At 38.2% G+C, this 16,356-nt stretch overlaps 2 protein-coding genes across 2 annotated transcripts in view; one reads left to right on the forward strand and one right to left on the reverse strand.

The window, feature by feature from the left end:
- The window catches only part of LOC138175790 (branched-chain-amino-acid aminotransferase, cytosolic-like), a 261,129-nt gene extending 247,756 nt beyond the window's left edge, over positions 1-13,373 (reverse strand). Inside the window, exon 1 of the mRNA XM_069106269.1 lies at positions 13,312-13,373. The gene's annotated coding sequence lies outside the window, so the exon portion shown is untranslated. The remainder of the gene's footprint in view (positions 1-13,311) is intronic.
- The window catches only part of LOC138175695 (inositol 1,4,5-triphosphate receptor associated 2-like), a 115,933-nt gene that overhangs the window by 53,995 nt on the left and 45,582 nt on the right, over positions 1-16,356 (forward strand). The window contains exons 18-21 of the mRNA XM_069106209.1: positions 6,792-6,872; positions 11,496-11,592; positions 14,072-14,225; positions 15,000-15,078. Of these exons, the coding sequence (XP_068962310.1) occupies positions 6,792-6,872; positions 11,496-11,592; positions 14,072-14,225; positions 15,000-15,078 (411 nt within the window). The remainder of the gene's footprint in view (positions 1-6,791; positions 6,873-11,495; positions 11,593-14,071; positions 14,226-14,999; positions 15,079-16,356) is intronic.

Here is a 16,356-nt window from a genome sequence, read left to right on the forward strand (position 1 = left end):
GGCCTTTTTCTAGATCTCTTGACATGGTATACAGGGAAGGACACAGAATGACTATGAATGCTGGCCCAGCTCCTTTTCTAATCACATAGCTCTCCAATATTCTTTATGCTACTCCTGCACTGTTTTTCTTTGGTAATATATTGTAGTCTACTCTTGCCCTCTGTGTGTCAAAGGTATTTGGCACTAAAGTGTAGGAAATCTAATGAAGAGACTAGTTTGAAGAATTCCTTATAGATCCAACCCAGGAATATTATACAACCTTCTAATGAGAACAATAATCATTCAAAAGAGCTCATCATATATCCAAAAGACTGTGTATAATAATAATAATAAGCATAATGATATTTATTGTTGTTGTTATTTCATAATAGCCAAAATTGAAATTAAAAAAAGTTGAAATAAAAAGCCCTATATTTTAAGTGCCCTCTCAAATGCTCCCTTCTTCATAAAGCTATCCTGATCCCCCCAGATGAGTGTCATCTCTCCTCCCCTGAACCTACATTTGTATTGTTTTTCTGACATTTGAGTGTAATGTTTGTTACCCTGGTCCCCACGGCTTGAACAGCCACATCTAACATTTCATCCCCCCCCCCCACCGCCACTGTTCTCCAGCACCCAAATGGAGCTTGGGAATGTCTAGGCTCTCTGTCAATGGCTCCAAGCTGCATCAATGGTGTTCCTTCAGTTTCAGGGGGTCTCTTTTACTGCAGTTCCATTTAGCCACTTCTCAGTCAGGTTAGTGTTTACAATGGAATGTTTACTTCAAAAGCACAGCAAGAACAAATCTATTAACACTTCCCACCACTACTTAAGAGAATATAATTCCTCACCCCCATCCCACACCTTCTCAGTCTCTGGGGAGGGAAGGGGCATTTGGTTCACAGTTTAATTTAGCTGCTATAGAGCATCTACCTAGTTTCAAGTCTAAAGTTCTTCTTGGGTGCAACTGCCCAATTCTGGCTTCTCAGGGCATCCAACATGTGGTCTAGGAGCCTTTCTTTAAAGCCAGGTTCTGGGATTCTACTACCTGGAGCTATAATAGGAAAAAGACAAACAAAACAGACCAGAACAAAGCCCCAAGCTCATTTATCAGGGTCACAGGGACTATAAGGGAAGAGAAGGGTAACATAGTCCTTTCTCCCATGACTTATGGTGTCCTGTGGGTGAAAAGGACTCTTTATGGAAGCTACTCTACAGAAAGAATATGTCCCTGGCTTGTAGTTTTAGAGCTGCATCCTCTTCTAGCTATGGAGTCAATGTAAAAGTTCAGTAAGAGGAAAGAAGAGAAGAAGGGAGTCTGTTAACTTCTACCAAAGAAAGATACAGAATTCACTGGAGGACAGAAGAAATGGGGCCTCATTACCTAACTTAACAAAGAAAGGTTGACCTTCACTGGAGTACTTTTTTAAAAAGTTGACTTATTTCCAATAATATTAAACCTTTAAAACTGCTTTGCAATTTATTATTTATGTTTGAATATATGAATTTCTACTCATAAAATATAACATTTTTATTCCTTCCAAGTCTCTATCAATTATTCATGCATTTTTTTATCCATTCCAATGCACTTTTTTTTTAAAGTGCTTTAAATAAACTAATGAAGAATGAAATGAGCAGAACTGGCAGTAAAAAATTGTACAATAATAACAACACTATAAAAACAAACTCTGAAAGCTTTAAGAACTATGACCAATGCAATGATCATTCATGACTCCAGAAGACTGATGATGAAATATACTCTCCATTAACAGAGAGGTGACAGAATTAGAGTGTAGAGTGAGACATAAATATTTTTGTATATAACCAATGAGGTAATTTGTTTTGCTTGACCGTATATTATTTTGTTACAAGAAATTTATTTTTCTTTTTTCTTTTCAATGAGGTGGAGTGTGGGAGAAAGAGAAAATTTCTGTTATTTTTTTTTCAAATGAAAAGATGGGGGGGTGGTATTACAGATGTGAAATGTTTTACTTTTTACTTTGTTACAAGATACCTCTTATGAAGTTTGAATGTTTTTAATGTAAAAGACAAAGCACATCACTAAAACTTCTTTAAAAAATAAGAAATGTTTTACATCATCACATTTGACCTCATTATACCATGTCACATATCACATTGCTTTATATATTTTTTTCTTTTCTAATGTTTTAAAATTCTCTCTCCCATTGGCCTCTCCCAATTAAACAATTAAAACCAAAAATTTTTGCATTGGACATGTCCAAATACATATGTTTTATTCTGGATTTTAAATCCATCATTTCTGTGTGGCAGGAAGTAGGTAATGCTTTGCTGGGGCTCTAAAGAGCAAATAAGCAATCATTTTAAAAGTTTTTTCTCTATATAATATAGTAAGACCTTTTTGTCTATCATCATTGGGAATGAGGTTCTCTGTATATGTGAATTTTCTAGAAACTGATGTTTTCTTCTTTACATGTCAAAATATTTTTATAACTTTTTTTTTTTTTTTAAGCAATCAGGGTTAAGTAACTTGCTCAAGGTTACACGGCCAGTTATTTCTGGGTGTGGTGCTGAGTGTCTGAGCCCGGGACTCGATCTCCAGGTCGTCCCAACACTGGAGCCGGTACTCTTACTCGCTGAGCCACCTGGCCGCCCCTAAGCAATTGGGGTTAAGTAACTTGCTCAAGGTTACACGGCCAGGTGTTTCTGGGTGGGTGCTAAGTGTCCGAGCCTGGGATTCGAGCCCGGGATTCGATCTCCAGGTCTTCTCAACACTGGAGCCGGTGCTCTTACCTGCTGTGCTACCTGGCCGCCCCTATATTTTTACAACTTTTAATGAAGCTCTTTCTCAATTATATTATGTACTCATATTCATGTACTTTAACTTCTTAGTAATTTGGGATTTCCATGTCATGCTGAAATTCAATGATATATCTTTCAGAGCTATTGAGGTATAGGACTGCTTTTTTCTACACAAAGGGCTGCCAGATCTCTGCGTGTTTAATGAGTTCCAATTTTTAAAAAAAATTGTCTCTTCCTTCATTTTCATAGTGTCATCTGCCACTTTTAACTGTTGTCATTATGTCTGTCTGTAACAGCACTCCCTATACCCTTCCATTTTCTCCTTCCCCTACCCTTCTAATTTTATTTGCTTTTAATCTACTATGTGGTCAGTAACCAAATTACTAACTAATGTAAAGTCAAGATAGAGACAACTGGAAATACCATTCTCTGGATAAAGCGCTTGTACTTTCTGGTATGAATTTTGTGATAGTGTTCTGCTTACTCAAACTTTTATTTTTTTCTCTTAAATGTGAATGTAGCATTGTGTAAAGAATACTGGAGTGAGGAGAGATGGGTTCAAATCCAACCTTAGAAAATTATTAGCTGTGTAATATTGAATAAGTCACTGATATACCTTTTTGATCTGGGATAAATAATTTCACCTCTTTCAGACTCAGTTTCCTGCCCATAAAATGTGAGGCTTAAACTAGAAAACTTCAGCAGTCCCTTGAAGCTCTAAATTAATAATCTGTGAAGTTCTTGGAGCCTCTTAGTTTCCTCATCTGTAACATAAAGATAATAATATACTACTTACTTCATGTTGTTGTAAGGAAAACACAATGCCATTTGTTCCCTGAGTCATTGGGGTTGCTTGGTATCAGTGAGAAGCAATTATATAACTCAAATAGATAATTAACTTCGTAAAACATAACCCTATTCTAAAAAACAGTCTATTAATACTTATATGAACTGATGCAGAGTGAAGTGAGCAGAACCAGGAGAGCATTATACTTAGTAACAGCAATACTGTACAATGATCAACTGTGAATAACTGATCTATTCTCAGTAATACAATGATCCAAGGCACTTCCAGAGGACTTAAGATGAAAAATGCTATCCACCTCCAGAGGCTTGATGGAGTCTCTGTGCAGACTGAAACATCCTTTTTTAAACTTTATTTTTCTTGGGTTTGTCTCTCTTTTTTTTTTTTGGTCTATGCTTTCCTTTGCAACATGGTTAATACAGAAATATGTTTTACTTGACTGCACATGTATAATACATATTAAATTGCTTGTCTTCTCAAGGAGAGGGGAGGGAGGGAGAGAATTTTGGAACTCAAAATTTTTAAAAATCAATGTTAAAATTATTTTTTATGTAATTGGAAAAAACGAAATACAAAAATAAAAATATATGATTTTTTGAAAGTTCATTTATAGCTAGCAGGGTAAATAGAGAGAGAGCACATGGTATAGTATAGTCTCAAAGTCAGGAAGAGCTGGGTTCAATTTTTGCATTGGTCACCTACTGGCTTTGTAACCCTCTCGTTGTCCTCTCAGGCATTTCTCTAATGCTCTCAATTACCAACCTGTACTAGCAGAGAGATTGCCCTTAGTAAGTATTTCTTTTAACCACTGACATCAGATGCCTGATTTAAAAAAAAAAAAAAGATGAGGGTACTAATTTGACATTTCTGTGGGTAATAGAGTCAGTCCAAGTCCCAATTGTTCTTGTCTATCTGTTTTTTTAACCTTTTGTTTGTTTGTTTTAAAAGCACTATCATATCTAGAATGCTTTTCTCCAAAAACTGCATTGTCAGGTTTCTTTTCTCTTCTCCTTTGCTATCTAAAACTTTAAGCAGATTAATGACATTGTGAAATGATTGGACACAAGATAAATGATAGTCATACTGAGATGATTGTAAATATTTCTTTATAGCACCTTTCGACTCACAAAGAGAAAAGTTTTTTAAAGGGCAACTCCATGGAATATCTTGTGAGGTACAAGTTCTTTTTCTGGTGGTGGAAGCACATGACTGTGATGTCTTTTCACCAGGGGAAAATATCTGACTCTCATAATTTTAAAAATGTCGTCTATAATAGATTCCAATTTAAAGACCAAATGCAAATACCAGTAGTTTTACTAGTAGATAAATATTAAAGCATTCTAGAATGCTTCGTTGAACTTTGTTGTCTGATTATTTGAGCATGTAATATGTGGAGAATTGAGAATTTGATAAATTAAGCAACTGAAAAAATAATGACTCGGTGGTAGGGAAATTTATTCTAAATCCTGAAAGGAAATATGATAATATAGAAGCCTTAAGAAACTCTGTTCTTCTGGGTGGTATGCTTTTTTGTCCACTTTTTATTTCTACTTATGTAGTAAAAGGTTTAATTTAGATAGCTTCTACAAAGGTTTTGAGGGTTAGCAGCTCACTTTTCTCCTGAGTTAACATTCAAAATCCTCCAGATACCAAAATGGAGTTTGGTATCTGAAAGGACATTTCATCGTTTTGTATGTACGTTCTGTGGTTTATTTTTGGTTTTCTACCATGCTTTGTGAGACCATGGTGCAGTAAGGCAACAAAAGAAATATTCTCTTCCTCGTGTTGTTAATAGACAAATAGATTTGCATGTATTTGTCTCTGGGACATAATGTTGAAAAAAAAAGATTCAGGAAGATAAACTAGGTAGGTTAATGAAATTCAGTGATAATGGCCTTAGTGTGAGTCTGTTAATGCTAGTGCTTCCCCTCTATTAATGATCTCCAGTTTATCCCATATACATTTTGTACACAAATAGTGGTTTACATGTTATCTCCCCCACTAGCCTATGAGCTCCTTGAGAGCAGAGATTGTCTTTTGCCTTTCTTTGCAATCCACAGCATTTAACGTAATGCTTGTTGTTCAGTTGTTTTTCAGTCATATCTGACTCTTTGTGATCCCATTTGGCATTTTCTTAGCAAAGATACTGGAGTGATTTGCCATTTTCTTCTCCAGCTCATTTTGCAGATGAGGAAACTGAGGCAAACAGGGTTAAGTGACTTGCCTAGGGCTGCACAGCTAGTAAATGTCTGAGGCCAGATTTGAACTCAGGAAAATGAATCTTTCTGACTCCAGGTCTGGCACTCTTGGTGCTTAATAAATGTTTCTTGACTTTTTTTTTTAAAGCAATTGGGGTTAAGTAACTTGCTCAAGGTTACATGGCCAGATGTTTCTGGGTGGATGCTAAGTATCTGAGCCCGGATTCAATCCCCCAGGTCATCCCAACACTGGGGCTGGTGCTCTTACTCGCTGTGCTACCTGGCCGCCCCTGTTTCTTGACTTCTTGTGAATAATATGTTTCAGAAATTAAAAATATCCATGATCCCATTGATATGAGTGTTCCCTTCAGTAGTTTGGATCCTAATCCACTCATGCTTTCTCATCCTGTTTGATTATTGTCCATATTCTCCTATCAATTTATCTCCAGATAGTCCATCAAATATTATGGAACCTCCAGCCTTCCTCTAGCACACCATCTACATCAAGAAAATAAAATGAATAATTTTCGTCCTATCAGAGTATCACTGTGACATTAAATACAAATAGGTTGGAATATAGAAATCTCTAGTTCAAAATATGATTTAATTACCTTCAGGAGTAGTAACCAGATAGTATAGTAAACATGTCTCATCTCTGAGACTGGAGGATTTAATCTTTCCATTTTAACATTTTTTTGCACTAATCCATAATCCGTGATTAAATATCCAGTGAGGTTTAGTAGCCTTTCTTATGAAGACCTCAGTGGTAAAACTATCTCAGATTCTTGATGCCGCCATATTGTCATATTGGGTTAAGAATTGGTTCCACCAATTGGGGGGGCAATAGTGGAGCATCCCACTTTCCAGTATTAATGCCCATCGATAGTAGAAGCTATAAATTTGAGTCATCTTGGCAAACTTCATGTCTTACTTTAGTTCTTATTTTTACTTTCATTTTGTTTTCTGAATAAAGCACATCACTTTCTCCATTCCAATTTTGTTTCTGCTCAATTTTTCTTTTAACACAGAACTGTTTAGATGGAAATTTGTCACATTGTGATGCCTTATCCACCACGGGTTTAATTCAAGAACCACTAAAAGAACAATCGGTAAGCAGACGTTAAGCTTATTGTCACTGTTTGGGTGCCGCCTGTAGACTGGTGTAAAACGTGAAGATTCAGTCTTTGTTTGACAGCCTTGGGATCTAAATCATACTCCTTCTGTTTGATTGAAAATATAACGTGATGAAGACAAATGATAAATCTCTTACTCAACCTTGGTTGTAAGAAATCCAAAATTAATTGGATCTTGGTTAAATTCTTAGAAGTCTTGGGGTCATGGTATTACATTAGCGTTGATGAATACTTCCAGAAAATGAGTCATTATTATAAAATAGCCCTCCATGGTGTTTAAAGTGCTTCCCCTTACAATAGCCCTGGTAGATAATACAGAGATTATTATCATGATTTTGTAGGTAAAACAACTGAGGCCCATCTGTACATAACTAGTAAGTATAAGAAATAGGATTCAAGCCCTGGTGTTCTGGTCCCGAGTTTAGTGTTCTTCCCACCATGCCATACTGTTTCTTGTTATAGCCTAAGTTAAATTATAATTTTTTAAAGTTTAGAAAAGACAAAACTTTAACTTCATGATTATAACCATTTAGATGGACTTGTCTCCCTTGCCTTATTGCATTTATAAAAAGCTGATTAAGAATTATTTGTTGAAGAAGGCATAAAAAGTAAAGGACCCAAAAAGTTCTATTTCCTTCTGGAGCTACATGAAAGACTTAATTTTTAAGTGACAGCTCAATCAACAAGCATTTCACTACCTACCATGTACCAGATACTGTTCTTTTTTTTTCTTTTTTTTAAATGCTTTATTAACTTCTGATTTACATCATTCGTTTCCGCCAGATTTTGAGTTACAAATTTTCTCCCCGTTTTTCCCCCACCCATCCCCCCAAAACAGCAGTCCCACAGGATATCCCCACCTCCAATCTGCTCTCTCCCATATTTTCTCCCATATCCGTTTCGACTTTTCCAGTGGAACTCTATGCCTCAGTGCCTGTATATCTTATTTCTTAATTACATGTAAGATGGTATTAATAATAGTGTATATATATATATGTACACACATATATATATATATATTTGAATATTTGATTTTAAAACTTTCAATTCCAGATTCATTCCCTTCCCCCCCTGCCACCCACCCCCACTGGGGAGACAAGCAGTTCAGTATAGGTTGTACATGTGTGTCTAATGAAAACAATAACATAGTAGATATATTGTAAAAGACTGACAATATTTCCCTCCCTCCTATCCCACCTCCCACTTGTTCTATTCTCTACTTTGATCCTGTCCCTTTTCAAAAGTGGGTGCTTCCAACTTCCCTCCCCCCCAGCCTTCCCTCCCTTCCGTCATCCCCCTTCTCATCCCCTTCCCCCCCTATTCTCCTGGAGGGTGAGATCCCCTATTTAGTGTGTATTTCCCTCCCTCCTCAAGCCAGATTCAATAGGAATAAGGTCGACCCATTCCCTTTTGCCTTCCTATTCTTCCCCTCCATTGTAACCATTTTCCCTTGCCTCTTCTGTATGAGATAGTTTGCCCCAATCTGTCTCTCCCCATCTGCTCTCATTATATTCCTCTCACCTCTTAATTTCACCTTTTAAGTATCATCCCTTCCTGTTAAATTGGTCCCGTGCCCTCTATCTATGTATACCTATAAACGTATATACACAGGCACATATGTATTCATATGCCCACATACCCTCATATAAAGACATATATATATACATATATACAGAAATATATATACATATATATTTCTAATCCCTTCAACTACTGAGAAAAGTTTCATAAAATACAATTATTGTTTTTCCATGTAGGAATGTTAATAATTCAACTTTGATAAGTTCCTTATGATTTCTTTTCCCTGTTTACTTTCTCATGCTTCTCTTGCTTCTTTGACATTATCTGAATGTCAAATTTTCTATTCAACTCTGGTTTTTTCAGCAAGAATGCTTGAAAGTCCTCTATTCCACTGAATGACCATATTTTCCCCTGAAACATGATACTCAGTTTTGCTGGGTAGGTGACTCTTGGTTTTAATCCCAGCTCCCTTGACCTCTGGAATATCACATTCTAAGCCCTTCGATCCCTCAGTGTAGAAGCTGCCAGATCCTGGGTTATCCTGATTGTGTTTCCACAATATTCAAATTATTTCTTCCTGGCTGCTTGTAATATTCTCTCCTTAATCTGGGAATTCCAGAACCTGGCTATGATATTCCTAGGAGTTTTCTTTTTGGGATCTTTTTCAGGAGGTGATCGGTGGATTCTTTCAACCTCTATTTTGCCCTCTTGTTCTAAAACATCAGGGCAGTTTTCTTTGAGAACTTCCTGGAGGATGCTTTCTAGGTTCTTACTTTGGTCATGGCTTTCAGGTAGTCCAATAATTTTTAAATTATCTATTCTGGATCTATTTTCCAGGTCAGTGGTTTTTCCCATGAGATATTTCACATTGCCTTCTGTTCTTTCATTTGTTTGGATCTGTTTAACAGCATCTTGATTTCTCATAGAGTCATTAGCTTCCATTTGCTCCAATCTAATTCTGAAGGAATGATTCTCCTCAGTGAGCTTTTGAGATTCTTTTTCCATCTGGCAAATTCGACTTTTTAAGGCATTCTTCTTCTCATTGCCTTTTTGAGCCTCCTTTGCCATTTGAGTCAGTCTGTTTTTTAAGGTATTATTTTCTTCAGTCAGGCTGTTGACTCTCATTTCATAATTTTCTTGCATTGTTCTCATTTCTCTTCCCAATTTTTCCTCCACTTCTCTTATCTGCTTCTTAAGGTCCTCTATGGCCTGTAACCAGCTTGTATTTTCCTTTGAAGCTTTTGGTGCAGGAGTTCTGACTTCACTGCCTTCCTCCTGTTCCTTGCTTTGATCCTTTTTGTCCCCAAAATAGCAGTCTAATGTTGGAATCTTCTGTCTGCTTTGTTTCCTTTGCCTGCTCATTTTGCCACTCAATTACTTGACTTTTGGGCTTTTTCCCACAGTAGGACTGCCACTAGACAGGGGAGTTTTTGTCCCAAATGCTGGGGTTTTCTCAGCTGCCGGAGGTATTAGATGGGTGCCCTCTCTGAGGTCTCCACACGCTCTGGCAAGCTGGACACACACCCCAGGACCTCCACCCTAGACTGCAATCCAGATCCAAGCAGGTCAAAGCAAGAGCGATTACCCCTCAGACTGGTGCTTGGTCCCCCTACACTCTGCAGGCCAGGAGCTGAAGCCGCCATGTGGCACTGGCAGGCTGTGCTGGCGTCTCAGCAGTTTCTCGCCCTGGGGGTAAAAGCCACGCACTCCCACTTACTGGGTCCCAAAGTCCAGACTGCACTGGCCTCTCACCTTGTCCTTTGCATCTATGTATTGATAAATCTGGAAATGGCCACAGCTGCTGCTGATCTGGAGTCCCTCTGGCCGAGGCTGGTCAGGCCCACCCTGGGGCTAAAGCCTCCGTGTGGGGCTGGGCTCAGCTCCCAGAGTACTGAGCTGGATTCCTGCCGGCCCACTGGGCTGTCCTCAGCGGGAGGTTAGCTTCTCTGTGTCATTTTGTGGGTTCTGTAGCTCCAAAGTTTGTTTAGAGTCCCCTTTTTACATGGATTGGGGAGGGTGGAAGCCGGAGCCGCGGGAAGGTCGTGCTTCTACTCTGCCATCTTGGCTCCACCCCCCCCCCCAGGAATCCCAGATACTGTTCTAATCATTAAAGGTACAATACAAATGAATAACAGTCCCTTACCTTAAGGAGCTTAGATTCTACAGGGGAGAAAAAGTATAGATATATAAGGATATACAGAATATATGCAAAATGGATATGAGATGTTTTGAGAGTGAAGCCACCAGTACCTAAAGGAACCAAGAAAGACCTCCTGCAGAAAATACCATGTGGGCTGAGACTCAAGAGAAATTAAGGACTCCAAGAGGCAGAGGTCAGGAAGGAAAACATTCAAAACACATGAAACAGCCAGTACAAGAGCACAACTGGAGACGGCCCATTATGTGTGAGGAAGAGCAAAGAGAACAGCATAAGTGGACCATAGAATGTGTAGGTGAGACTAATGTGTTAGAGGAGTGGAAGATGGGGAGGTGTTTAGTCAAAAGGAGGAATTTGTATATGATCCTAAAGGTTGTAAAGCTCCTAAAGTAGGAGCTACTGGAAATTATTGAGTAGGGAATTGAGTCAGATCTTACTTTTAGAAAAATTTCTTTGACTACTGTGTGGATAGTAGATTATAATAGGTAGAGATACCTGAGGTAGAGTGGTCAATTGCAATTGTTCAAGGGAGAGATGGTGACAGTTTGGAGTGGGGTGGTGGGCATGTGAGAGAACAGAGAGAGGAAGACAGAGGCAGTAGATAGGGTGTGACCTCAGAGTCATGAAGACCAGGCTTCAGATCTGTTCTGAGACATTTAGCTAGCTGTGTGACTTTGGATATGCCATGTAACCTCTTGGCCTCAGTTTTCTCATCTGTAAAGTAAGGAGGTTGGTCTTTAAGATTTGGCAGCAGATTGGCTATGGGTGAGTGACAATCAGGAGATAAGAATGGCAATGAAGCTGTGAGCTTGGGTGACTGAATGGATGGTAGCACCCACAAGATTAATAGGAAAGCTCAGGGGACAAGTGAGTTTAGAAGAAAACAGTAATACTGATTGTTTGTTTTTTTTATCAACTAGAGACTCTTCTGCCTCAAGAAATTTTGTGTTCAAGAAGCAGGATTACATAAGACACCCTTGAACTTGGAGCTTGCAGGCTGGTACACACCTCTGCTAGGTAAGCATGAGTTGCTGTTACCATCTGCCTAATCAGCCATTGTCAAGGACAGAAGGTGTGCTAGCATGTGTCTTTTAAAGGAGGGGATAAAGGACATGTATTTGTCTCCCTTTTAGTGAGTCAGTCCACAAATATTTATTTCGACCTTACATTCCATTTGTTTTAGCAAGCATTTATTAAGTATCTGTTCTGTATAAGGCATGACACTAGGTTCCAGTTAGACAAAAACAGAGCATGATACAGACCCTCTCTTCGAGGGAGGCCTTTGCACTTACCGTCTACTTTGTCTGAAATTTACCTCTGCCTCATAGAAGCATCCCTTTCTTCAAGGTGCACTTTAGACACCACTTCCTACATGAAGCCTTCTCTGCCTCGGGCACTTACTAGCTGTGTGACCCTAGGAAACTTGCTTAACCTCTGTCTGCCTCAGTTTCCTCAGCTGTAAAATGGGGATAATAATATCACTTACCTCTCAGGGTTGTTGTGACAGTCAAATGGGATAATTTTTATAAATTGTTTAGCACAGTGCCTGGCACATAGTAGGTAAATCTTTGTTTCCTTCTTTCTGATCCACCCTGACAGCTTGTATCCATTCTCTCCAATTACTATGTGTTTTTTCTGTACACACACACACACACACACACACACACACAGACACACTTCTATATTGTCTCCTCCAGTAGAATGTAAACTCCTAGAGAATAGAGATTTTCATTTTTCTGTATCTTTGTCTCCAAGGCCTGTCAATTGGTAGGCATTTAATAAATGATTGTTGATTTATTGGTCAAATGATTGTAAGCCCCTTCAGTAGACTTAGCAAGGCTGACTCATGAATCATGTACATAATTATATGAGACACTGTATAAGATAATGTCAGGTTGTAAGGGAGAAAGAATTGTAAGATGTAGCCCTGAATTCAGAGTTTGCAATCGAGAAGAAAGGATCATAAAATCATAAATGTAAGTCTTAGAGATTATATGGTTTAACCCCCTCATTTTGCGACTCAATAAACTAATATGCAGAGGTCATACAAAAAGTATTAGTTGTGTAGTGCAGGGAATAAGTAAATAAATACTATCGGACTTAAAAAGCCGGAGACTTTGGGCAAGTGTGGTCTTAGAGGCCATGCAGTACAACTCTTTCATTTTATAGACGAGGAAAAAAAAATGTGACCTGTCTATGGTCATATGCTGCCTCTGTCCCCTTCCCTACGTTCACATAGCCACCTCTCTTTTAACCCTCATGGCCTCTCCTCAACATCGTTTCTGTAGTCTCTCTGTTACAGTTGGCCTCCCTGTCTCCAGTCTCTTTCCATTCCGGTCTATTTCCACACAGTTACCAAAGCGATTTTCCTAAAGCACGGGTCTTAATGTGTCATCTCTCTACCAATAGGCTAAAATAACTGCCAATTACCTTAATAATCAAATATAGATTCTCATTTCCTTGTTTCAACATCTTCACAAGTTGACCCCTTCTTACCTGTCCAGTCTTGCACATTATCTTCTATTCACTCTATGGTCTAGACGTCTTGCCTTACTTGGTCTTCCTCCCCACAAACCTCCTCCTTCAGTCAGCATACCTTTTTGTTCTTCTGCCTCCCTCTTCACCTCTCCCTTTGAGAGACCCTGCTTTCCTTCAAAATGCAGCCCAAATGCCATCTTCTTCAGCTGGTCCCCCCTCTCCCAGGCTGCTAGTCCTTTCCCATTCATTCAACATTACCTTGTGTCTGCAGTGTGTCCTAATTATAATGATACACTGTGTGTTCCTGTTATCTCCCTTGTTAATTATACGAGAGCAGGGACTTCACTTTGTATTTCCACTGGTTATAGCACAGTGCCTGGAATGCAGCAGATATTTAAATACTCATTGGTTGATTCTTTACTAGATACCTGAGTAAAAGATTATCAAAGAGCATTTAAGGCAACTTCTTCAAGGACCATTCAATGAGGTCAAGGTAGAAGCATCTCTGGGGACCTTAGGTTATATTCAACCAGTTCTGAGAATTGCAAACTAACGTCGCATAAATTTTCTGCAATTAATTTTTTTAAACACTTTGTTCATTATTTCTGGACAAACTTCAGTTCAAGAAGTATCCATTTATACGGCGTGTCTTTATACTAACCAATAGATTTGATAGTCAGGCGGGTCTGTGGTCAGCCAGGATTGGAGGGCTGCCTTTTTCAAGGTAGAAAAACAACTGAGATCTTCAGAAAAGATCAGCTACCCTCTCGATGGTATTGGTTCTCCCACCCTTCCTCCTCCTTCCATAGATGGGATAGAGTCAATATCCAACTATGGTACATCGGACGATTCTCATGGCTTTTGTAAGAACTCCAGCAAGCAGCCTGCTATTGAATATAATTGTTTTTGAGTTGCAATAATGATGTAGTTAGTTTTTTTTTTTACGGAAAGTACTAAATTTGTAGTGCTATTTTTCAGAAATTAACATTTATTTTCATGTATGCCTATTAAAATACAGATGCCTTATATCTAGACAGCATATCAAAGATACCGAGACTGAACAAAGCAAATCTCTCATGTGCATCCAACAGAGTCTGTTTTTCACATGAAAGATCAGACTATGGAGAAGTGAAAGATGAGTCTGCTTTGGACATAACACTCAAAGGACACAAGTAAGAAAACATATGATGAGTTAAATAAATGTCATTGAGTAACAATTAGATGTTTAGAGGTCTGTCAGAGCAATGTTTTTCTCAACATTTTTTGGTAGCAATGTAAGTTCTCTAATTTCTAACAAGTTAACCTTCAAAAAATAGGAATCAATTTCCACTTTTCTCTACAACTAGTACAGTGTTTTGCACATAATAGGTATTGCAGAAGGATTTGTTGAACTGCTATCAAGTAACATTCTTTCTCCCTCAACATGTATTTCAAAATTCCAAAAGCAAATTGGCGTACTTAAAATGTTTCCAATTGTTCCAAACCTGCCAGTTCATTTGATCAAACTAAATAATAATGCTGTCATTTCCTAGGAAAGGCAGTGTTAGCTTTTGAAGTCTTCTCTGATCCATATTCCTGCTAAGGTCTGAACACTTGTCTCAGTCTCAGTCTGAGTCACTAGATTCAGAAATTTAATTACATGGCTGGCCATTGTCTTCCCCAAAGAAGCATCACTTCAGCAGCCAAGAGTTAGGAAGCAAGGTTTTGAATTGCAAACTCTTTATTTTCATTTTCACCTGTCATCTCTGTGGCTTGTCAGCTTTGGCTGACAGGTTTGGGAACATTTTTGCATAATGCTTCATCCTTCAGGATTTAGAGAATTTGAAGTGAGGCTATTTTATAATTTAGGATGCTGCCAAAGACATACAACTACTGCTAGTTTAAATATAAGGGGAGAACCTACAGTTTCTCACTTTTAAATATTCAATTCTGACTTCTCCTGCTAGGTTCTCAGGCGTCTCAGTTGGTGTCCAGACAATTGCACATCTTCTTGTTTCCACCACAATGGATGATGTATGTGTGAAGGTGAGTATTAGACAAGTCTTTTATCATTTTCTCAGATCTGTCTTAACTTGTTGCTGCCTTCATGAGCATTTATTATTTTAGTATTATAGATACATTAGAAAAAAAGGAAAACTGGTATCTACTCTCTAGTTCATATTGAATTTAATAATCAGTTAAATAGACAAAATTTAATCTAATGTCTACAATATGGCCAGCATGTGTTAAACATTTTACTGGAGACAGAAGATACTTTTCTCCCTCTAAAGAAACCAGTGGGTAACTGGGGGAAAATAAAATACTAAATAAAAAATAAAATTAAAAAGAAAAACCAATGATCTAAACATCAAGCAAAATTAAAGAGAAGAATTAAGAATTTAACTATGTGCAATTGATAATTGGTGGAATAGTTGCTCCAAAAAAAGAGACAAGTGGAACCTCAGAAGAAGCTTCATGAAGAAAGTGGGTCATGAGCTAGACCTTAAAAGATATGTAGGATTATATGTATATGTGTTGAGGAAAAGACATTTCTGTCAGGAGGACAGAATGAAGACAGGCACAGAAACAAAAACTATCATGGCATGTATAGGCATTATTTTTTACTGTTTTACAAGAGCACAGGAAAAGGGAGTGTGTTGGAGAGCGACAGGAAATCATTAAATGGGTAAAGTGAGGTCAGAGCATGGGGACATTTGAAAGCCAGGAATTGATGATGTAGGAAATAATAAGCCATTGTAGGTTATTGATCAGAAAAGTGACATGAAATAAGTAGCATTTTCTGGCATCAGTACATAGCATAAATTGAAAGGAAGAGAATCAAAGCATTTAGGCTGTAACTAAGGGACTAAATTAAGTCAGTAGCTTCAAAAATACAGTGGAAAGGAGGGGATCCTAAAAATATTTCCAAGGAAAGAACAGCAGAACTTGGTAGTAAATTTATATAAGTGATGAAGAGGATTGATTTGAGAGTCTCCAGTGTTTTCTTATATGGGAGATTAGAATAGTAGTCCTGCTCTTTGAAGTAGGAAGTAATTATACTTCTCTGGGAAAAAGACAGAAAGAAAAGATGGGGTGGGAGAGGAGAGAGAAGAGACAGAGAGAGAGGAAAAGACAGAAGATCTAAGAAAGAGAAGAAACAAAGAGAGAGAGAGAGAGACAGAGAGAGAGAGAAAGAGAGAGACAGAGAGACAGAGAGACAGAGAGAGACAGAGAGAATAAGAATGTAGATATTAATTCTGGAGATTCTAATGAAAAGCCTAGGGAACCTATTTTTAGTTGCTTTGGCCCTCAGTTGACTTGGCT

Source organism: Petaurus breviceps, unplaced genomic scaffold, assembly GCF_028583685.1.
Source record: "Petaurus breviceps papuanus isolate PSGF00001 unplaced genomic scaffold, PetGlider_PUasm1.0 79, whole genome shotgun sequence".
Taxonomy (NCBI): Eukaryota; Metazoa; Chordata; class Mammalia; order Diprotodontia; family Petauridae; genus Petaurus; species Petaurus breviceps.